Consider the following 24272-nt stretch of genomic DNA (forward strand, 5'->3'; position numbering starts at 1 on the left):
ATGACATTCGGAGGGCTATTTCAAGAGCCAAGTAACAATTCTGGGTGAGGTTGGAGGCAACATCAGATGCATGTCAACTCTGGCAGGGTTTGCAAACCATTGCTTCCTATAATGCAAGACCCAACATGATGAATGGCGACAGTACTTCACTACCACATGAACACAATGCCTTTTATGCTCATTTTGAAAGGAAGGATAAAACCACAGCTATGAGGATCCCTGCAGCACCTGGTGACCCTGTGATCTCTGTCTCAAAGGCCAACCTCAGACTGTCTTTCAAGAGAGTGAACTCTTGCAAGGCAGTAGAGCCTGATGTAGTATCTGGTAAGGCTCTGAGAACCTGTGCCTACCAACTGGCAGCAATATTCAAAGATGCATGAAATCTCAAAGATTCAGGCTGCCCAATCAATGGCGGGAGCAGAGCACAGTGAGGTGGTTTCTTGCAGGTCAGCGACACTTGTTTAAAATGAGGGCTTTGCAACCATTCAGTCTCATCCTTCGGCCCAATCAGCGGCAGGAGCACAGCGCAGTGAAGCGGTTCCTCGCAGGTCAACAATAATTGTTTAAAGGTATAGAAGAGACAAGCAGAGCAGCCATTGTTGGGAGTAGGCCAGTGGTGACAAGTAGGAGTATCAGGCTTTGGCTCGAAAGGGATGTTGGCTCTGGGTAAGTTTCTGTTAAGGTTCTTTTTTTTCCTCTCTTACTGTACCTGGTATAGTAAATGGTAGTTGTGTGTTCTGCATGCAGGATGTTGGGAGTCCTGGGAGACCCGGAGTCACCCAGGCAACTACACCTGTGTGAGGTACATCCAGCTGTAGCTCCCTGAAGACTGTGTTAGGGATCTGGAGCAGCAGCTGGATGACCTTCAGCTTCTATGGGGAAGTGATGAGATAATCAGAGATACAGGGAAATAGTGACCCCTAAGTTGCAGGAGGTGACTAGCTGGGTGACTGTCAGGAAAAATGGAAATGTGAATAGACAGTTAGTGCAGAGCATTCCGCACAATAAATGTACCGTCTTGGATACTGGTTTGGGGAATGACCTCCCAGGGGAATGCCATGAAGACCAGGCTACTGCCATTGAGCATGGGCCCATGGTTCAGAAGAGAAAGAGGAAGATGAGGGGAGCGTAGTGATAGGCGACTCAATAGTCAGAGGACAGGAGCTTCTGGGTATGTGAAAAGGACACCCGAATGATATGTTGTCTTCCAGGTGCCAGGTTCAGGGACGTCTCAGATTGCGTCCACAGCATTTTGGACGGGGAGGGAGAATAGCCAATGACATAGGAAGGGGGCAGGACTTCAGGTTCTTGGATCATTGGAATCGCTTCTGGGGGAGGTATGAACTGTACAAAAGTGATGGGTTGCACCTGAACCCAAGAGGGACCAACAATCCAGCGGGCAGGTTACAAACGACATAGGAAGGAAAAGGAAAGAGGTCCTGAAAAGAGAATTTAGAGAGCTAGGCTGAAAGCTGAGAAGCAGGACATCAAGGGTAGTAATTTCTGGAATGCTGCCTGTGCCACGCACCAGTGATGGTAGAAACAGGATGATTTACAGATCAATGTGTGGCTGAGAAGCTGGTGCAGTAGGCAGGGCTTCAAGTTCTTGGATTATTGAAATCTCTTCTGGGGGAGGTATGTCCTGTACAAAAGGAACGGGTTGCACCTGAATCTGAGGAGGACCAATATTCTCGTGGGCGGTTTTGTTAGAGCTGTTGGAGAGGTTTAAACTAATTTTGCAGGGAACCAGAGTGAAGAGTCTCAATATAGGACAGATAGTAAAAAAGCAAAGATAGCATGCAGTCAGACTGTCAGGAAGGGCAGGCAGATGATAGGACAAAATTGCAACCAGCAATGTGGGATGCAGAATCAAAAAGGGTAGCAAATACAGTACTCAAAATTTTATAACTCAATGCACTGAATATAAGAAATAAGGTGGATGATCTTGTTGGACTTTTACAGATTGTCAGGCATGAAGTTGTGACCATCTCTAAATCATGGCTGAAGGATGGTTGTAGTTGGGAGCTAAATTTCCACAGTTACATGTTGAATTGGAGGGATGAGAAGGTAGGCAATGGAGGTGGAGTGGCTCTCCTGGTAAAGAATGGCATCAAATCAGTAAAAAGATGTGGCATAGGATCGGAAGATGGAAACACAGAAAACCTACAGCCCTTCGGCCCACAAAGCTGTCCAAACATGTTCTGACCTGAGAAATTATCTAAGGGTTACCCATAGCCCTCTATTTTCTGAGCTCCATATACTTGTCCAGGAGTCTCTTAAAAGACCCTATCGTATCCGCCTCCATCAGCGTCACTGGCAGCGAATTCCACTCACCCATCACTCTCTGCGTAAAAAACGTAACCCTGATATCTCTTCTGTACCTACTTCCAAGCACCTTAAAACTGTGCCCTGTCATGCTAGCCATTTCAGCCCTGGGAAAAAGCCTCTAACTATCCACATGATCGATGCCTCTCATCATCTTATACCTCTATCAGATCACTTCTCATCCTCCGTCGCTCCAAGGAAAAAAGGCTGAGTTCACTAAACCTGTTCTCATAAGGCATGCTCCCCAATCCAGGCAACATCCTTGTAAGTCTCCTCTGCACCCTTTCTATGGTTTCCACATCCTTGCTATACTGAGGCGACCAGAACTGAGCACAGTACTTCAAGTGGGGTCTGACCAGGGTCCTATATAGCTGCAACATTACCTTTTGGCTCCAAACCTCTATCCCACCGTATGCTTTCTTAACCACAGAGTCAACCTGCACAACAGCTTTGAGTGTCCTACAGACTCGGACCCCAAGATCCCTCTGATCCTCCACACTGCCAAGAGTCTTACCATTATTACGATATTCTGTCATCATGTTTGACCTACCAAAATAAACTGCCTCACACTTATCTGGGTTGAACTCCATCTTCCACTTCTCAGCCCAGTTTTGCATCCTATCAATGTCCTGTGTAACTTCTGACAGCGCTCCACACTATCCACAACACCAACCTTTGTGTCATCAGCAAAATTACTAACCCACCCCTCCACTTCTTCATCTAAGTCATTTACAAAAATCACGAAGAGTAAGGGTCCCAGAACAGATCCCTGAGGCACACCATTGGTCACCAACCTCCATGCAGAATATGACCCGTCTACAATCACTCTTTGCCTTCTGTGCGCAAGCCAGTTCTGGATCCACAAAACAATGTCCCCTTGGATCCCATACCTCCTTACTTTCTCAATAAGCCTTGCATGGGGTACCTGGTCAAATGCCTTTCTGAAATCCATATACATCTACTGCTCTACCATCATCAATGTGTTCAGCCACATCCTCAAAAAACTCAATCAGGCTCGTTCTGGCCTTTCACAAAGCCATGCTGACTATTCCTAAACATGTTATGCCTCACCAAATGTTCATAAATCCTGCCTCTCAGGATCTTCTCCATCAACTTACCAACCACTGAAGTAAGACTCACAGGTTTATAGTTTCCTACTTCCTTTCTTCAATAATGGACAACATCTGCAACCCTCCGATCCTCCAGAACCTCTCCCATCCCATTCATGATGCAAAGATCATTGCCAGGGGCTCAGCAATCTCCAAGTGGGGTCTGACCAGGATCCTATGTAGCTGCAACATTACCTCTCGGCTCCTAAACTCAATCCCACGATTGATGAAGGCCAACGCACCGTATGCTTTCTTAACCACGGAGTCAACCTGCGCAGCAGCCTTGAGTGTCCTATGGACTTGGACCCCAAGATCCCTCTGATCCTTCACACTACCAAGAGGTCAAATATGATGGCAGAATATAGTATTAATGGTAAGACTCTTGGCAGTGTGGAGGATCAGAGGGATCTTGGGGTCCAAGTCCAAAGGATGCTCAAAGCAGCTGCGCAGGTTGACTCTGTGGTTAAGGTGGCATTCGGTGCATTGGCCTTCATCAATCAAATTTAGGAGCCGAGAGGTAATGCTGCAGCTATATAGGACCCTGGTCAGACATCAGTTGGAGTACTGTGCTCAATTTTGGTCACTTCACTACAGGAAGGACGTGGAAGCCATAGACAGGGTACAGAGGAAATTTACAAGGATGTTGCCTGGATTGGGGAACATGCCTTATGAAAAAAAGGTTAAGTGAACTCGGCCTTTTCTCCTTGGAGCGAAGGAGGATAAGAGGTGACCTGATAGAGGTGTACAAGATGATGAGAGGCATTGATCGTGTGGATAATCAAGAGGCTTTTTCCCAGGGCTGAAATGGTTGCCACAAGAGGACACAGGTTTAAGGTGCTGGGGAGTAGGTACAGAGGAGATGTCAGGGGTAAGTTTTTTACTCAGAGTGTGGTGAGTGCGTGGAATGGGCTGTTGGCGATGGTGGTGGAGGTGGATACGATAGGGTCTTTTAAGAGACTTTTGGATAGGTACATGGAGCTTAGAAAAATAAAGGGCTATGGGTAAGCCTAGTAATTTCTAAGGTAGGGACATGTTCGGCAACACTTTGTGGGCCAAAGGGCCTGTATTGTGCTGTAGGTTTTCTATGTTCCTAAAATTGGAAAGCTTTTGAAAACCTACAGAGAGCAACAAAACAAATCATTACAAGAGGAAAGATGAAATATGAAAGCAAGCTAGCAAATAATATCAGTGGATAGAACCATAGAACACTACAGCACAGTACAGGCCCTTCAGCCCTCCATGTTGTGCTGACCCATATAATCCTTAAATAAAGTACTAAACCCACACTACTCCACAACCCTCCATTTTTCTTTCATCCATGTGCCTGTCCAAGAGGCTCTTAAAGACCCCTAATGATTTTGCCTCCACCACCATCCCTGGCAAGTCATTCCAGGCACTGACAACCCTCTGTGTAAAAAAACTTACCCCGATGTCTCCCGTAAACTTCCCTCCCTTAATTTGGTGCATATGCCCTCTGGTGTTTGCTACTGGTGCCCTGGGAAACAGGTACTGACTATCCACCCTATCTATGCCTCTCATAATTTTGTAGACCTCTATCAAGTCCCCTCTCATTCTTCTACGTTCCAAAGAGAAAAGTCCCAGCTCTGCTAACCTTGCTTCCTATGACTACATATGATAGTAAAAGCTTTCTCGTGTAAAAAAATAAGAAGGATGAGAGTGGATATTGGACCACTAGAAAATGAGGAGAGAGGAAAATAACAGGGGACAAAGAGATAGTAGATGAACTGAATGAGAATTTTGGCATCAGCCTTCACTGTGAAAGACACAAGCATTGTGCCAGGTGTTGAAGGGTGTGAGGGAAGAGAAGTGTGTGCATTTACTATTGTAAGGGAGATGGTGCTTAAAAAGCTTAAATACCTAAAGGTACGCAAGTCACCCAGACCAGATGAACTGCACCCTAGGGTTCTGCAAGAGGTAGCATTATAGAGATTGTGCAGGCATTACTAATAATCTTTCAAGAATCACTGGACTCTGAAATGGTGCCAGTGGACTGGAAAATCGGAAATGTCACTCCACTCTTTAAGAATGATGATGAAAGGCATTGATCATGTGGATAGCCAGAGGCTTTTTTCCAGGGCTGAAATGGCTAACATGAGGGGGCATAGTTTTAAGGAGCTTGGAAATAGGAACAGAGGGGATGTGAGAGATAAATTTTTCCACACAGTGTGGCAAGTGCATGGAATACACTGCCAGCGGCAGTGGTGGAAGCGGATACAATAGGAACTTTTAGGAGTCTTAGAAGGGTACATGGAGCTTAGAAAAATAGAGGGCTATGCAGTAGGGTACTTCTAGGCAGTTTCTAGAATAGGTTACATGGTTGGCACAACAATGTGGGCCAAAGGGCCTGTAATGTGCTGTAGATTTCTATGTTCTAAAGGAGGAATGCAGCAGAATGGAAATTATAGACCAGTTAGCCTGACTTCTGTGGTTGAGAAGATGTTGAAGTCAATTGTTAAGGATGAGGTTATGGAGTACTTGGTGACACAGGACAAGATAGTACAAAGTCAGCAAGGTTTCCTTAAGGGAAAATCTTGCCTGGCAAACCTTTTGGAATTCTTTGTGGAGATTACAAGTAGGATATATAAAGTGGTTGCTGTATATTTGGACTTTCAGAAGGCCTTTGACAAGGTGTCACCCATGAAGCTGCTTACCAAGTTAAGAGCCTATGGTATTACAGGAAAGTTACTAACTTCTGCTCCTATGTCTTATGGTCTTATAGTATTATATTTTCAATCTCTCACTGCTACAGTTGGAAGTTCCCACCTGCTTCAAAACACAACAATTATACCAGTACCCAAGAAGAACAGTATGAGCTGCCTCAACAACTATCATCCAGTAGTACTCACATCTACAGTGATGAAATGCTTTGAGGTTGCTCAAGGCTGGACTGAATACCTGTCTTAGGAAGGACCTGGACCACTGAAATTTGCTTATTACCACAATAGGGCTACAGCAGATGCGATCTCAATGGCTCTCCACACAGCCTTGGATCACCTGGAGATTGCAAACCCCTCTGTCAGGATGCTGTTTATTGACCATAGCTCAGCGTTTCCCAATGTCCTGATCAAAAAGCCGGGCCTCTGTACCTTCCTCTGCAACTGGATTGTCAGCTTCCTAACAGGAAGACCACAATCTGTGCAGATTAGAAATAACATCTCCACCTCACTGACAATTAACACTGGCACTACACTGGGATCATGCTTAGCCCATTGCACTACTCTCTACACCCATGAATGTGTGGCTAGGCATAGCTCAAACAGCATCTATAAATTTGCTGATGCCATTGTTGGCAGAATTTCAGATGATGATGAAAAGGCGTACAAGAGTGCAAGTTAACCTTGCACTCAACATCAGCAAGGATCAAAGAGCTGATTGCGGTCTTAATTTGAGGGAACACATACCAATCCTCATAGACAAATCAGAAGTGGAGAAAGTGAGCTATTTCAAGTTCCTGGGAGTCAATATCTCTGTGGACCTAACTCGAATGAAACATATCAATGCAGCTGTAAAGAAGGCAAGACAGCGGCTATATTTCATTAGGAGTTTGAGGAAATTTGGTTTGTCAACTAAAACACTTGAAATATGCTACAAATGTACTGTGGAGAGCATTCTGAATGGTTACATCACCTTCTGGTATGGGGAGTGGGTTGGGTGGACCACTGCACAAGATTGAAATAAATTGCAGAAACTTGTAAAATTAGCTGCATCATGGGTATCAGCCTTCATAGTCTCCAGCACCCTGTTGGATACTCTTTAGTATATAACACACTCAGCAAAATATGATATAAATATAATACTTAGCTAAATACATTTAGTAGTATAGTTGATACTAGCATCGTCATAAATAATATGTACTCTCCAGGGTGTAGAGGGTGTCCATATACTAAAGGATATCAAATACAGTAACAGGAATCTTATATAGGCCTCCAAATAGTAGCCAAGATGTGGGATTGAGATTGGAAAAGACCTATAACAAGGATAATGTCATAATTGTAATGGGGGACTTCAATTTGAGAATATCAGGTTTGCGTTAAATCGCAAGAGAGAGAATTTGTTGAAAGCCTACGAGATGGCTTTTTAGAGCAGCTTATGCTTGAGCCTACTCAGGGAAGGGCTATCTTAGATTGGGTGTTGCCTAATAATCTAGACTTTATTAGGGAGCTTAAGGTAAAGGAACCCTTAGGACACAGTGATCATAATATGATTGAATTCATACTGCAATCTGAGAGGGAGAAGCACAAGTCACGTGTATCAATATCACAACATAATAAAGGGAATTACAGAGGCCTGAGAGAGGAGCTTGCCCAGGTGGATTGGAGGAGGATACTGGGGCGGATGATGGCAGAACAGAGATGGCTGAAGTGTCTGGGAACAGTTAACAAAGCACAGGATAGATACGTTCCACAGAAGAAGTTGTTCTCAAATGGCAGGGGTAGGCAATCATATCTGACAAGGGAAGTTGTAGCAAAAGTGAGTGGGAAGCTGGATGATTATGAAGTTTTTAAATTAAAACAAAAGGGAACTAAAAAAGCCATAAGAAGGAAAAAGATGAAAAATGAGGGGAAACTAACCAATAATAGAAAACAGGATACTAAAAAGTTTTTTTCAGTTATGTAAAGAGTAAAAGTGAGGTGAGAGTTGATATTGGACCAGTGGAAAATTATGCTGATAAGGTAGTACTAGGGGACAAAGAAATGGTGGATTAACTTAACGTTTACTTTGCATCAGCCATCACTGCGGAAGGCACTAGCACTGTGCCAGAGGTCCACAAGTATCAGGGAGCAGGAGTGTATGCCATCACTATTACAAAGGAAAGAGTGCTAGATGAACTCAAAGGTCTTAAAGTGAATAAGTCACCTGGACCAAATGGACTACATCCCAGAGTCCTGAGAGAGTTTGCTAAGGAGATAGCAGATGCATTGGTTGTGATCTTTCAAGAATCACTTGATTCTGGCATGTCTGGAGGACTGGAAAATTGTAGATGTCACTCCACTCTTCAAGAAAGGAGACAGGCAGAAGAAAGGAAACTATAGGCCAGTTAATCTGACCTCAGTGAGTTAATTATTAAGCATGAGGTCTCAGAGTACTTGGACACACACGATAAAATAGGCCATAATCAGCAAGGGAAAATCTTGCCTGACAAATCTGTTGGAATTCTTTGAAGAAATAACATGGAAGATAGACAGAAGAAAATCAGTTGATGTGTACTTCAATTTTCAGAAGGCCTTTGACAAGGTGCCTCACATGAGGCTGCTTAACAAGCTACAAATCGATGGTATTACAGGAAAGATTCTAGCATGGATAAAGCAGGCTGATTGGCAGGAGGCAAAGAGTGGTAATAAGGGAAGCCTTTTCTAATTGGCTGCCAGTGACTAGTGGAGTTCCACAATGGTCTCTGTTGAGATTGATTCTTTTTACATTATAAGTCAATGATTTGGATGACAGACTTGATGGCTTTGTTACAAATTTTGCAAACGTTATGAAGACTGGTGGGGGGCAGGTAGTTTTGAGTAGGTAGAGAAGACAGACAGACAGACATACTTTATTAATCCCGAGGGAAATTGGGTTTTGTTACAGTTGCACCAACCAAGAATAGAGTAGAAATAAAACCATAAATAATTAAATAATAATAAGTAAATTATGCCAAGTGGAAATAAATCCAGGACCAGCCTACTGACTCAGAGTGTCTGACACTCTGAGGGAGAAGTTGTAAAGTTTGATGGCCACAGGCAGGAATGACTTCCTATGACGTTCAGTGTTACATCTCGGTGGAATGAGTCTCTGCTGAATGTACTCCTGTGCCTAACCAGTACATTATGGAGTGAATGGGAGACATTGTCCAAGATGGCATGCAACTTGGACAGCATCCTCTTTTCAGACACCACCGTCAGAGAGTCCAGTTCCACCCCCACAACATCACTGGCCTTGTGAATGAGTTTGTTAATTCTGTTGGTGTCTGCTACCCTCAGCCTGCTGCCCCAGCACACAACAGCAAACATGATAGCACTGGCCACCACCGACTCGTAGAACATCCTCAGCATCGTCCGGCAGATGTTAAAAGACCTCAGTCTCCTCAGGAAATAGAGATGGCTCTGACCCTTCTTGTAGACAGTCTCAGTGTTCTTTGACCAGTCCAGTTTATTGTCAATTTATATCCCCAGGTACTTGTAATCCTCCACCATGTCCACACTGACCCTTTGGATGGAAACAGAGGTCACCGGTGCCTTGGCCCTCCTCAGGTCCACCATCAGCTCCTCAGTCTTTTTCACATTAAGCTGCAGATGATTTAGACAGATTAGGAGAATGGGCAAACAAGTGACAGATGAAACCTGTGTGGTAGCTTGGAGTGTCCTATGGAGGTGGACCCAAAGATCTCTCAGATCCTCCACACTGTCAAGAGTCTTACCATTAATATTATATTCTGTCTTTAAATTTGACCTACCAAACTGAACCACTTCACACTTATCTGGGCTGAGGTCCATCTGCCACTTCTCAGCCCAGTTCTGCATCCTATTGATGTTCCACTGTAACCTCTGACAACCCTCCAGACTATCCACAACACCCCAAAATTTTGTGTCATCAGCAAACTTACTAACCTACCAGTCTAGTTCCTCATCCAAGTCATTTATAAAAATCACAAAGAGGAGAGATCCCAGAACAGACCCCTGCGGAACACTGGTCACCGACCTCCACGCAGAATACAAACCATTTTCATCACCCTTTTCCTTCTGTGGGCAAGCCAATTCTGGATCTGCAATGCAAGCTCTCCTTGGATCCCATACCTCATTACTTTCTGAATGAGCCTTGCATGGAGAACCTTATCAACTGCCTTACTGATATCCATATATACTGCTCTACCTTCATCAATATGTTTTCTTACATCCACGAAAATTCAATCAAGCTCGTAAGGCATGATCTGCCCTTGACAAAGCTATGCTGACTATCCCTAATCAGATTATGTCTATCCAAATGCTCATGAATTCTGCTTCTCAGGATCTTCTCCAACAACTTGCCCAACACTGAAGTAAGACTCACTGATTTATAATTTCCTGGGTTAGCTCTATCCCTTTCTTGAACAAGAGGATAGCATTTGCAACCTTCCAATCTTCTAGTACTTCTCTCGTCCCTATTAATAATGCAAAGATCATCGCCAGAGGCTCAGCAATCACTTCTCTTGCTTCCCATAGTAGGGTAGGGTATATCTCTTCCAGACCCAGTGACTTATTTAACTTAATACCTTTCAAAAGCTCCAGCACATCCTCTTTCTTAATGCCTACATGCTCAAGTATTTCAGTCCACTGCAAGTCATCCCCACAATTGCCATTGTCCTTTTCACTGGTGAATACTGAGGCAAATTATTCATTAAGTATATGGGGTTAGAAGGGTGGGTTGGCAAGTTTGCAGACGACACAAAGGTTGGTGGTGTTGTAGATAGTGTAGAGGATTGTCAAAGATTGCAGAGAGACATTGATAGGATGCAGAAGTGGGCTGAGAAGTAGCAGATGGAATTCAACCCAGAGAAATGTGAGGTAGTACACTTCGGAAGGACAAACTCCAAGGCAGAGTACAAAGTAAATGGCAGGATACTTAGCAGTGTGGAGGAGCAGAGGGATCTGGGGGTACATGTCCACAGATCCCTGAAAGTTGCCTCACAGGTAGATAGGGTAGTTAAGAAAGCTTACGGGCTGTTAGCTTTCATAAGTCAAGGGATAGAGTTTAAGAGACATGATGTAATGATGCAGCTCTATAAAACTCTAGTTAGGCCACATTTGAAGTACTGTGTCCAGTTCTGGTCGCCTCAGTATAGGAAGGATGTGGAAGCATTGGAAAGGGTACAGAGGAGATTTACCAGGATGCTGCCTGGTTTAGAGAGTATGGATTATGATCAGAGATTAAGGGGGCTAGGGCTTTACTCTTTGGAGAGGAGGAGGATGAGAGGAGACATGATAGAGGAGTACAAGATATTAAGAGGAATAGACAGAGTGGACAGCCAGTGCCTCTTCCCCAGGGCACCACTGCTCAGTACAAGAGGACATGGCTTTAAGGTAAGGGGAGGGAAGTTCAAGGGGGATATTAGAGGAAGGTTTTTCACTCAGAGAGTGGTTGGTGCATGGAATGCACTGCCTGAGTCAGTGGTGGAGGCAGATACACTAGTGAAGTTTAAGAGACTACTAGACAGGTATATGGAGGAATTTAAGGTAGGGGCTATATGGGAGCCTGAGGTACATCCTATCTCCGGTCCCGGTGACTTATCCAACTTGATGCTTTCCTAAAGCTCCGCACATTCTCTTCCTTAATATTTACATGCTCAAGCTTTTCAGTCCACTGCAAGTCATCCCTACAATCACCAAGATCCTTTTCTGTAGTGAATACTGAAGCAAAGTATTCATAAAGTACCTCTGCCATCTCCTCCAGTTCCATGCACACTTTTCCACTGTCACACTTGATTGGCCCTATTCTCTCATGTTTTATCCTCTTGCTCTTCACATACTTGTAGAATACCTTGAGGTTTCCTTTAGTCCTGTCTGCCAAGGGCCTTCTCACGGCCTCTTCTGGCTCTCCTAATTTCATTCTTAAGCTCATTCCTGCTAGTCTTATATTCTTCTAGATCTCTATCATTATGTAATTTTTTTGAACCTTTCATAAGCTCTTCTTTTCTTCTTGACTAGATTTTCAACAGCCTTTGTACACCACGGTTCCTGTACCCTCCCATCCTTTCCGTCTCATTGGAATGTACCTATGCAGAACCCCACGCAAATATCCCCTGAACATTTGCCACATTTCTTCCACACGTTTCCCTGAGAACATCTGTTTCCAATTTATGCTTCCAAGTTTCTGCCTGATGGCCTCATATTTCCTATTACTCCAATTAAATGTTTCCCTAACTTGTCTGTTCCTATCCCTCTCCAATGCTATGGTAAAGGAGATAGAATTGTAATCACTATCTCCAAAATGCTCTCCCACTGAGAGACCTGACACCTGACCAGGTTCATTTCCCAATACCAGATCAAGTACAGCCTCTGCTCTTGTAAACCTATCTCCATATTGTGTCAAGAAACCTTCCTGAACACACCTAACAAACTCCACCCCATCTTTGTGTCCACCCCATCTAAACCCCTCACTCTAGGGAGATGCCAATCAATATTTGGGAAACTAAAATCTACCACTACAACAACCCTGTTATTCTTACACATTTGCAGAAACTGCCTCTCTATCTGCTCCTCGATGTCCCTGTTACTATTGGGTGGTCTATAACAGCACCCAGTAGAGTTACTGATCCTTTATTCCTAACTTTCACCCACAGAGACTCCGTAGACAACCCCTCCATGACTCATGCCTCTGTAATTCCCTTTACTACATTGTAATACTGACACATCTGACTTTAGTTTCTCCCTTTCAAACTGCAGGGTGAGTTCCACATTCTGCATAATGTCCCGGCTCCTATGGTCTATGCACCAACCTTTGAAGGCCTTCAGTATCTGTGTTGCCATTTTCAAGAAAATATTGAATTGGATCCCTCAGTCACTCTGTTCAGCAACATTTGACTGTTTACTGTACATATTCTATCCCTATGTCACTGGCCAAAATACATCACCTCGTACTTTTCAGGAATAAATTCCATCTGCCAACACACTGACCAACTTTCCATCTGAACTAGGTCCTGCTGCAGCCTTAAACAATCCTCCTCACTGTCCACGGCACCATCGACTGTTGTTTCATCTGTGAACTTACTGATTATCTCTCCTACATTCACATCCAACACCAGAAGGTATAGGAACAGAATCAGGCCATTTGGCCCACACACAGTAGAGGTCATAGCACCAATTCCCGATTCCCACATTACAGCATTAGTCATTGACATCCAACCATGGACGAGGCATTTATTCTCATACCCTGTGAAAGCTGCAACAGTTCCAGCCTTGTGCGTAAGAGGACTGCTCCTAATGCCCTTCAATAGTTCGAATGCCCCTGGTGTTTTAGGCTCAGAGGTCACAATGCCGCATTCCTCTGTCCAAATGGAAGATCGGTCCCTGCTCTGTACTGAAGGATCTCGCATTGTGTTCGTCACACTGCACACCACTTGTGACGAGATCTGAAGGATTATTAAATATGGTCTGTTCCGTTAAAATGAGAGAGAGCGGAGAACGTGTGTGCTATTTCAAAGATGAGAGAGAGCAACAAAAAGCCATCAGACTCAAGACTCCAGGTGTATCCATTTCTGCTGGTCCTTTTTAACCTGTTACGGGTTTGCCATGGTTATGGCAGGGTGGAGCTATATGATGGACAGCTGGTTTTTTAGCACTTGTGGAATATATACAAGGTCAACTGGCTTTGTAATCAGACACACCAGAGACATGGAAGACACTGACACTGATTGAGCTTTGTGTGCCCACGACAAAGGTGGGGTTTTTGCTCACAGTGTGGACAAAGGGGTGACCAGTGGGAAGCTATCGGTGTGTTTAACCCTTGCCTGGGTTGATAGCTTTACCATGTGAAAACGACATTCTCTTTTGTGTGGTCACAGTCAGTGACTTTAATAAGTTTCGGGAGCAGGAGGACAACGTGGAAGATTTGACGGCATTGGCACTGGGAAGACAAAACATCTCTCTCTCTCTTCAACCTACTCAATTCAATATCCAGAACTGAACTGACTATATATGAACTGAACTATATATATATGACTGAACTGAACCTATACCATCATTAGACTGTATCATTTATCACCTGAGCTGGGAGAAATTTGGGAGCTTTATTTACTCACTTATATATGCATATACTCTGCTAACCTGTTTGCCTTATCTGGTTTTATAGTCAGTCCTCCTTATCCGCGGATTCCGCATGCGCGGATTCAACCAACCGCGGATCAGGAAAATCTGGAAGTTCTCTCTCCAGCACTCCATATTTGAGCATGTACAGACTAATTTTTCTTGTCATTATTCCCTAAACAATAGAGTATAACAACTATTTTCATAGCATTTACATTGTATTAGGTATTATAAGTAAGTACAGGCAGTCCCTGGGTTATGAACAAGTTCCATTCCTGAGTCCGTCTTTAAGTCGGATTTGAAGTTGGAACAGGTACATCCAGTATTATTTAGGGTCAGTTAGTCAAACGTTTTTCTTAGTATATAGTATATATTTAACTTTTCTATCATATAAAACACTTAAGAAACGTATGTATTTCAATAATCAAACTGTGAACAGAAACAATGCAGATTCAGAGCAGCACCGCCAGGTCCTAACGTCCACCACACTGAGACATGTTAAATAATGTCCGTGGTTCTGCAGGGTCCTAAAGACCACCGCAGTGAGACAGGTTAAATAAGGGACTTGAGCATCCGCATTTTTTGGTATCCGTTGGGGGGGGGGGGGTCTCGGAACCAATCCCACGTGGATACGTAGTTACTAATAAAATAGTGTTTATAACGGAAGACTCAGACTCCAGGTGTGCCCATTTCTGCTGGTCGTTTTTAACCCGTTACGGGGTACGTAATACACTAAACAAATGGTCTTCAACCAACCTCCCCAATGAGAAATCAACCAGCAGGAGATCTGCTTCCTGCAGCCTGGCTCCTAACCTCTGGCAGGACTTACCGTAGGTGATGGAAATCATGGAATTCTGGAGAAGGCATCAGCGGGAGATGGTATCCGCAGTGAGAAATGGTGGAGATTAACAGTGCCAAGGAAAACCACAACATTATAGTTGCCACATGTGATCGCAACAGGATTGGGCCAATCATCGGTGGAAGCATGTTGGAGAACTGTAGAGAGAGAAGTGAGGAAGGAAGGCAGCCGAGTGAGTGTTGAGGGAGGTAGAGGTGAGAAAGAGGGGTGAGGATTGGAGGGGGGAAGTGTTGGGGGAGGTAAGGTTAAGAGAGAGAACATTAGAACATTCCAAAGGTTGGACAAGAACAGGCCATTTGACTCAACAAAGCTTGCCAAATTCCTATTCACATACTATGTTCAAATAACTATTGAGTTTAGATTTGAAAGTCTCAAAAGTACTACTCTTAACTACACAACGAGGTAGTTTGTTCCAGGTGTCCACAACTCACTGAGTAAAGAAATCAAGGAACGACTGTGCTGGCGCATGGACTTCAGCGAGTTAGACCGGCGGGAAGAGTATAAAAGATGATCATTTTTTCCTTTGGCGGTTTGATTGAGGAACGACTGCACAGGTGTGTGGACGTCAGTGCGTTAGACCAGTGGGAAGAGTTTAAAAAGGAGACAGCTTTATAGAGTGGGCATTGAGCAGCGAGCAATGGAGTAGAGGGACACAGAGTAGGAGGGCTTTGGCTCAACGGGGCTTCAGCAATAACGGATCGAGGCAAGTTAAGTTACTTGTGGAGAATAGAAACTGGAAGTATGTCTGTGAGGCCAGTGTTCCGTACTGGACGTCAGATGTGGGATGTCCGGAAGACTCCCAGCCTCCCGGACGGCCACATCTGCGCTAGGCGCTTCAAGCTGCAGCTCCTTACAGACCTGGTTAGGAAACTGGAGATGCAGCTAGATGACTTTTGTCTGGTCAGAGAAAGTGAGGAGGTGACAGAGAGGAGCTATAGGCAAATAGTCACACTGGGGCATCGGGAGACAGATAAGTGGGTAACAGTCAGGAGTGGGAAAGGCAAGGGTCAGATTCTAGAGAGTACCCCTGTGGCTGTCCTCTGAACAATAAGTATTGAGTCTCTGTGGGAGGAAGTTAGAAACAGGAAGGGGTCAATAATTCAACTAGGTGCTTTTTATAGACCACCCAACAGTAACAGGGACATCAAGGAGCAGATAGGGAGACAGATTCTAGAACGGTGTAATAATAACAGGGTTGTCACGGTGGGAGATTTTAATTTCCCAAATATTGATTGGCATCTCCCTAGAGCAAAGGGTTTAGATGGGGTGGAGTTTGTCTGGTATATTCAGGAAGGTTTCTTGACACAATATGTAGATAAGCCTACAAGAGGAGAGACTGCACTTGATTTGGTATTGGGAAATGAACCTGGTCAGCTGTCAAGTCTCTCAGTGGGAGAGCATTTTGGAGATAGTGATCACAATTCTATCTCCTTTACCATAGTATTGGAGAGGGATAGGAACACACAAGTTAGGAAGTGTGTAATTGGAGTAAGGGGGAATATGAGGCTATCAGATAGGAACTTGATAGCTTAAACTGGAAACAAGACATTCTCAGGGAAATGTATAGCAGAAATGTGGCAAATGCTCAGGGGATATTTGCATGGTGTTCTGCATAGGTACATAGACATAGAAACATAGAAAGTAGGTGCAAGAGCAGGCGATTTGGCCCTTCGAGCCTGCACCGCCATTCAGTATGATCATGGCTGATCATCCAACTCAGAACCCTGTACCTGCTTTCTCTCCATATCCCCGATCCCTTTAGCCACAAGGGCCATATCTAACTTCCTCTTAAATATAGCAATGAACCGGCCTCAACTGTTTCCTGTGGTAGAGAATTCCACAGATTCACCACTCTCTGTGTGAAGAAGTTTTTCCTCATCTCGGTCCTAAAAGGCTTCCCCTTTATTCTTAAACTGTGAACCCTCGTTCTGGACTTCCTCAACATTGGAAACAATCTTCCTGCATCTAGCCTGTCCAATCCCTTTAAAATTTTATACGTTTCAATAAGATCCCCCCTCAATCTTCTAAATTCCAGTGAGTATAAGCCTAGTCGATCCAGTCTTTCTTCATATGAAAGTCCTGCCATCCCAGAAATCAATCTGGTGAACCTTCTCTGTACTCCCTCTATAGCAAGAATGTCTTTCCTCAGATTAGGGGACCAAAACTGCACACAATATTCTAGGTACGGTCTCACCAAGGCCTTGTACAACTGCAGTAGAACCTCCCTGCTCCTGTACTCAAATCCTTTTGCTATGAATGCCAACATACTATTTGCCTTTTTCACCGCCTGCTGTACCTGCATGCCCACCTTCAATGACTGATGTACAGTGACACCCAGTTCCAATGAGACAGGGAAAGGATGGCAGGATACAGGAACCATGGTGTACAAAGGCTGTTGAAGAACTAGTCAAGAAGAAAAGCTTATGAAAGGTTCAAAAAAGGCACACACTCAGCGATTCAGGAACAGCTTCTTCCCCCCCGCCACCCGATTCCTAAATGGACATTGAAGCTTTGGACACTACCTCATTTTTTTAAATATACCGTATTTCTGTTTCGGCACATTTAAAAAAAAAAATTTTATTCAATACATGCAATTGATTTACTTTTTTACTTATTATTATGTTTTATTTTATTTATTATTTTTTTCTCTCTCTCTGCTTGATTATGCATTGAACTGCTGCTGCTAAGTTAACAAATTTCATGTCACATGCTGTTGATAATAAACCTGATTCTGATTCTGGACAAACTAGGTAATGATAGAGATCCAGAAGATTACAAGGCTAGCAGGAAAAAGCTTAAGAATGAAATTAGGAGAGCCTGAAGGGGCCATGAGAAGGCCTTGGCGAGCAGGATTAAGGAAAACCCCAAGGCATTTGACAAGTATGTGAAGAGCAAGAGGATAAGACGTCAGAGAATAGGTCCAATCAAGTGTGGCAGTGGAAAAGTGTGTACCAAACCAGAGGAGATAGAATAGATACTTAATGAATACTTTGCTTCAGTATTCACTACAAAAAAGGATCTTAGTGATTGTAGGGATTTCTTAAAGCAGATTGAAAAGCTTGAGCAGCTAGACATTAAGGAAGAGGATGTGCTGGAGCTTTTGGAAACCATCAAGTTGGATAAGTCTCCGGGACCGGATGAGATGTACCCCAGGCTGCTGTGGGAGGAAGGGAGGAGACTGCTAAGCTTCTGGCAATGATCTCTCCATCATCTTTGGGGACGGGAAAGGTTCCGGAGGATTGGAAGCTTGCAGATGTTGTTCCCTTATTCAAGAAAGAGAGTAGAGATAGCCCAGGAAATTATTATAGACTAGTGAGTCTTACTTCAGTGGTTGGTAAGCTGATGGAATAGATTTTGAGAGGCAGGATTTATGAACATTTGGAGAGGCATATGATTAGGAATAGTCAGCATGGCTTTGTCAAAGGCAGCTCGTGCCTTACGAGCCTAATTGAATTTTTTGAGGATGTGACTAAACACACTGATGAAGGTAGAGCGGTAGATGGAGTGTATATGGATTTTAGCAAGGCATTTGATAAGGTACCCCATGCAAGGCTTATTGAGAAAGTAAGGAGGCATGGGATCCAAGGGGATGTTACTTTGTGGATCCAAAATTGGCTTGCTTACAGAAGGCAAGGAGTAGTTGTAGACGGGTCATATTGTGCATGGAGGTCTGTGACCAGTAGTATGCCTCAGCGATCTGTTCTGGGACCCCTTTTCTTTATTTTTTTTTAATATAAATGACCTAGATGAGGAAGTTACAGCACTTAAGTTACAGAGAAAGGTTGAACAAGTTAGGTCTCTATTCATTGGAGCGTAGAAGGTTGAGGGGGGATTTGATCGAGGTATTTAAAATGTTGAGAGGGATAGATAGAGTTGACGTGAATAGGCTGTTTCCATTGAGAGTAGGGGAGATTCAAACGAGAGGACATGATTTGAGAGTTAGGGGGCAAAAGTTTAAGGGAAACACGAGGGGGTATTTCTTTACTCAGAGAGTGATAGCTGTGTGGAATGAGCTTCCTGTAGAAGTAGTAGAGGCCAGTTCAGTTGTGTCATTTAAGGTAAAATTGGATAGGTATATGGACAGGAAAGGAGTGGAGGGTTATGGGCTGAGTGCGGGTAGGTGGGACTAGGTGAGATTAAGAGTTCGGCACGGACTAGGAGGGCCGGAATGGCCTGTTTCCGTGCTGTGATTGTTATATGGTTATATAAGTGGAGGGATGGGTTAGTAAATTTGTTGATGACACAAAGGTTGGGGGTGTTGTGGATAGTGTGGAGGGCTGTCAGAGGTTACAGCAGTCATTGATAGGATGCAAAACTGAGCTGAGAAGTGGCAGATGTAGTTCAATCCAGATAAGTGTGAGGTGGTTCATTTTGGAGGTCAAGTATGATGGCAGAATATAGTATTAGATAGATAGATAGATAGATAGATACTTTATTCATCCCCATGGGGAAATTCAACATTTTTTCCAATGTCCCATACACTTGTTGTAGCAAAAACTCCTTACATACAATACTTAACTCAGTAATAATATGATATGCATCTAAATCACTAACTCAAAAAGCATTAATAATAGCTTTAAAAAATAAAAAAAAAAACATAAGGCACTCAAAGCTGCTGCACAGGTTGACTCTGTAGTTAATAAGGCATACGGTGCATTGACCTTCATCAACCGTGGGATTGAGTTTAAGAGTTGAGAGGTAATGCTACAGCTACAGTGGCATGCAAAGGTTTAGGCACCCCTGGTCAAAATTTTTGTTACTGTGAATAGTTAAGCGAGTAAAAGATTACCTGATTTCCAAAAGGCATAAAGTTAAAGATGACACATTTCTTTAATATTTTAAGCAAGATTACTTTTTTATTTCCATATTAGAGGAAGGCTTTTTACTCAGAGAGTGGCTGGTGCGTGGAATGCACTGCCTGAGTCAGTGGTGGAGGCAGACACACTAGTGAAATTTAAGAGACTACTAGACAAGTATATGGAGGAATTTAAGGTGGAGGGTTATATGTGAGGCAGGGTTTAAGGGTCGGCACAACATTGTGGGCCGAAGGGCCTGTACTGTGCTGCATTGTTCCATGTTCTCATCAAAGAATGTATAAACTATACAACCTTGAGATAAGAGGCCCAAAGTTACTTACAATACTCAAAGTGAGGCCTCACCAGTGCCTTATAAAGCCTCAGCATTACATCCTTGCTTTACTCTAGTCCTCTTGAAATGAATGCTAACATTGCATCTGTCTTCCTCACCATAGACTCAACCGTTAAGTTAACCTTTAGGGAATCCTGTACAAGGACTCCCTAGTCTCTTTGCACCTTGGAGTTCTGAATTCTACCCCCATTTAGAAAATGTTTTAGTTCCCTTCTGTTGGTTTTAAAAAGCTTCCCAATACTCTACATTCCCAATTATTTTTGCAATATTATATGCCCTCTTTTTTGTTTTTATGCTGTCTTTGACTTCACTTGTCAGCCACGGTCATCTCAGCCTCCCTTTAGAATACTTGTTCCTCTTTGGGAAGCATCTATCCTGTGCATTCCAGATTTCCTTGAAACACCACTTACCACATGCTCAACTGGATGGGCATACAAGGCGATTATTCCAATTGGTGCCGTCCATTCATGGTGCTTCTTGTGAATATATTTGTAAAGAGTTGGCTGATGGAATAACCTGGAGAGAATTAATACAGAAACTAATCAGCCAAACAACAAAGCTGGCATCTTACCAACTCTCTATCTGCACACGTCACCAAATCCACTTTTCCCGGGTCCATGGTACACACGTCAACCAATAACCTGGGTGAAACATTAATTCTCTTCTTGACCTGCAGTGTACTTTTGTTATTGAATGTTGACACACACGAATTGGGGATTGAGAATTGGTTATAAAACAGAAGCAGAGATTAGGAATAAACCAGTCTTTGACTAGTGGGATCATGCAGGCATTGGGACAGCCATTCACAATCAGAATATTGATATGGCAAAGGAGCCAAGTGGAGTATTTCCAAAAAATTGAAGGCTATGTGTGAGGAAAGGGCTAGATTGATCTTAGAGTTAGTTAAAAGCCATAAAAGAACGGAGGGGCCTTTTCCCACACCCATTTCCTGTGTTTTCTCAGATGAAACAGCCAAGTAGGTCACTGGAGGGACCTCCAGAGGTCAGACCCTTACAACTGTTGCAATATCACATTCAGGAGTTCAAGAGGCATGAACAGGCAGGGAATGGAGGGACATGGATCACAAGCAGGCAGACAGGATCCACACAGACACAGAGGGCCGAATGATCTGCTCCTGTGTTGAGGGGTAGAGGCGTAGAGACGTTGATGAACTGGAAGTAACATGCATCAGACAGTGGCGGGGAGTGGTGGACGTTGGGGTAAGGAGGAGATGGGTGCTCGTGTGTTAAGATAAGATGATGGTTCTCACTCACCTGTGGGAATAATAGAAGAAGACCTCCTCGAGCAGGCCGAGGAAGCAGAGCTCAAATAGCACCCAGTGGAAGGTGGGCAGCTCAGGCCCACACGGGTTACCCCTCCATTCCATGATGGGGTACAGCAGCAGAATCATGGGAAAGGACAGGAAAACCTGGTTAAACACCACTGTCCGAATGGCCATCAGTAGCTTTGCTGACTCCACCTTTGAAAGAAATAGCAAGTTTGCGAATGGCAGACACAAAATGGGACCTTGCTGCCTCTGCATCTCCCCTCTTTTCCTCCAGGGTTAATTACTGGAATTGGTTTATTATTGTCACATGTACGAAGATGCAATGAAAAGCTTGTCTTGCATATAGTTACCATAACTAGAGAGAAGATTCTTGGGAAACTGAAAGGTCTGAAGGTAAACAAGTCACCTGGACCAGATGGTGTATACCCTAGGGTTCCAAAAGAGGTGGCTAAAGAGATTGTGGAGGCATTCGTAATGATCTTTCAAGAATCACTAGATTTTGGAATGGTTCTGGAAGACTGGAAAACAGCAGACTGGAAAAACACACAAAAAATGCTGAAGGAACTCAGCAGACCAAGCAGCATTTATAGAAAAAGTACAGTTCATATTTTGGACCATAACGCACAGGAGCAGAATTAGGCCATCTAGCCCATCGAGTCTGCTCTGCCATTAAATCATGGCAGATTCTTTTTTTTCTCCTCCTCAACCCCAGTTCCCAGCCTTCTCCCTGCAACCTTTGGTGCCACGCCAATCAAGAACCTATCAATCTCTGCCTTAAATACACCCAAGGATTTGGCCTCCACAGCTACACATGGCAACAAATTCCACAAATTCACCACCCTTTGGCTAAAGAAATTTTTCCACATCTCTGTTTTGAAAGGGCGCCCTCTATCCTGAGGCTGTGCCCTCTTGTCCAAGACTCTCTCACCAGGGAAACATCCTTTCACATCTACTCTGTCTCGGCCTTTCAACATTTAAAAGCTTTCAATGAGATCCCCCCCTCATCCTTCTGAATTCCAGTGAGTTACAGACCCAGAGCTATCAAATGTTCCTCGTATAACTCTTTCATTCTTGGAATCATCCTTGTGAACCTCCTCTGGACACTCTCCAATGCCAGCACATCTTTTCTGAGACGAGGGACCCAAAAATGTTCACAATACTCAAGGTGAGGCCTCACCAGTGCCTTATAAAGCCTCAGCATCACATCTTTGCTCTTCTATTCTAGACCTCTCGAAATAAATGTTAACAATGCATTTGCATTCCTCACCACTGACTCAAACTGCAAGTTAACCTTTAGGGTGTTCTGCACAAGGACTCCCAAGTCCCTCTGCATCCCAGATTTTTGGATTTTCTCCCCATCAGGAAAATAGTCCGCACATTTATTTCAACTACCAAAGTGCATGACCATGCATTTTTCAACATTGTATTTCATTTGCCACTTTCTTGCCCATTCTCCTAATCTGTCTAAGTCCTTCTGCATCCTATCTGTTTCCTCAACTTTACATGCCCCTCTATCAATCTTCGTATCATCTGTAAACTTGGCAACAAAGCCATCTATTCCATCATCTAAATCATTTATATACAGCATAAAAAGTGGTCCCAACACAAACCCCTGCAGAACACCACTGGCAGCCAACCAGAAAAGGATCATTGTATTCCCACTCGCTGCCTCCTACCAATTAGCCAATGCTCTAACCATGTTAAAACTTTACTGTAATACCATGGGTTCTTAGGTTGGTAAGCAGCCTATATGTAGCACTCTGTCAAAGGCCTTCTGAAAGTCCGAATATACAACACCCACTGCATCCTCTTAATCTATCCTACGTGTAATCTCCTCTAATTATTCCAACAGGTTCGTCAGGCAGGATTTTTCCTGAAGGAAACCATGCTGACTTTGTACTATCTTGTCCTGTGTCACCAAATACTCCGTCGCTTCATTCTTAACAATTGACTCTTGTTACATACCCACAGTTTGAACGGGACAGTGGGATGATGTAATTGTCTCTTGACAGTGGGGTTATGTTATGTCAGTGATGGCATGTTCCAAACGGTATTTAAACCAAGCCTGCGATCTGTGACGCAGTTCTCATTTTTATTTTTGTGCAACGTTGTTGTTGCCGGTCGGAGGTGTGGAGGCACCACCGGTTTTGTTTGTTGCACGTTTATTTTTCCCTTACAGTCCAGTGTCAGAAAGTGAAGGCATTACCGGAGTTATTTGAGTTCAAAGGATTGGATAAAGTTAATGTCGTTCAGCGTTTTGGGAATGATTGACCTCTGACTTCGTTCAGGTATTGTGGCATGCATATTTGAGTTAAACCCCTGCAAAGTCGGGAAGGTTTGTGCAGTGACCAGCCTCCAGTCAAAAGGTCAGTTCCTTTTATTTCCTCGTGACTTCTGCGAACAAGGCATCTCTCAGCTGTGGGATCAGCAGATTCGTCGTTACTTCAAAGGAATCGTCGTTTCGTGGAAGTCTCTCCTTACTGACTGTATAAATCACATGGACTTTTGAATGTATCACTTTAAGTCTGTGCTTGGATGAGAACTCGCTAAGAACAGTTTCTAAGTTTGAATGTTTGTGCCGCCTAACTGTTAACTTCCGGTTAAGTTAGTTGTTTGTTTACTTTTCTAAGTTTTGAGCAGAGGTTAATAAATCTCGGGATTTGTTTTAAACCCTGTCTCAGTTTCATATTCATTGCTGCTGCATTCGTAACACTCTAACATCTTCCCAACCACTGAGGTCAGGCTAACTGGTTTAT

The 24272-nt window shown here is 43.7% G+C and overlaps 1 protein-coding gene across 3 annotated transcripts in view; it reads right to left on the reverse strand.

Annotated features, from left to right (window-relative positions):
- faxdc2 (fatty acid hydroxylase domain containing 2) overlaps window positions 1–24272 on the reverse strand; it is a 113505-nt gene that overhangs the window by 5312 nt on the left and 83921 nt on the right. For all 3 annotated transcript variants that reach the window (XM_073067044.1, XM_073067042.1, XM_073067043.1), the window contains 3 exons: window positions 21503–21708; window positions 20639–20744; window positions 15051–15217 (listed from right to left, as the gene is read on the reverse strand). In XM_073067044.1, the coding sequence (XP_072923145.1) occupies window positions 15051–15217; window positions 20639–20744; window positions 21503–21708 (479 nt within the window). The remainder of the gene's footprint in view (window positions 1–15050; window positions 15218–20638; window positions 20745–21502; window positions 21709–24272) is intronic.

The sequence above is a fragment of the Hemitrygon akajei genome, chromosome 15 (genome assembly GCF_048418815.1).
Source record: "Hemitrygon akajei chromosome 15, sHemAka1.3, whole genome shotgun sequence".
Classification (NCBI taxonomy): domain Eukaryota; kingdom Metazoa; phylum Chordata; class Chondrichthyes; order Myliobatiformes; family Dasyatidae; genus Hemitrygon; species Hemitrygon akajei.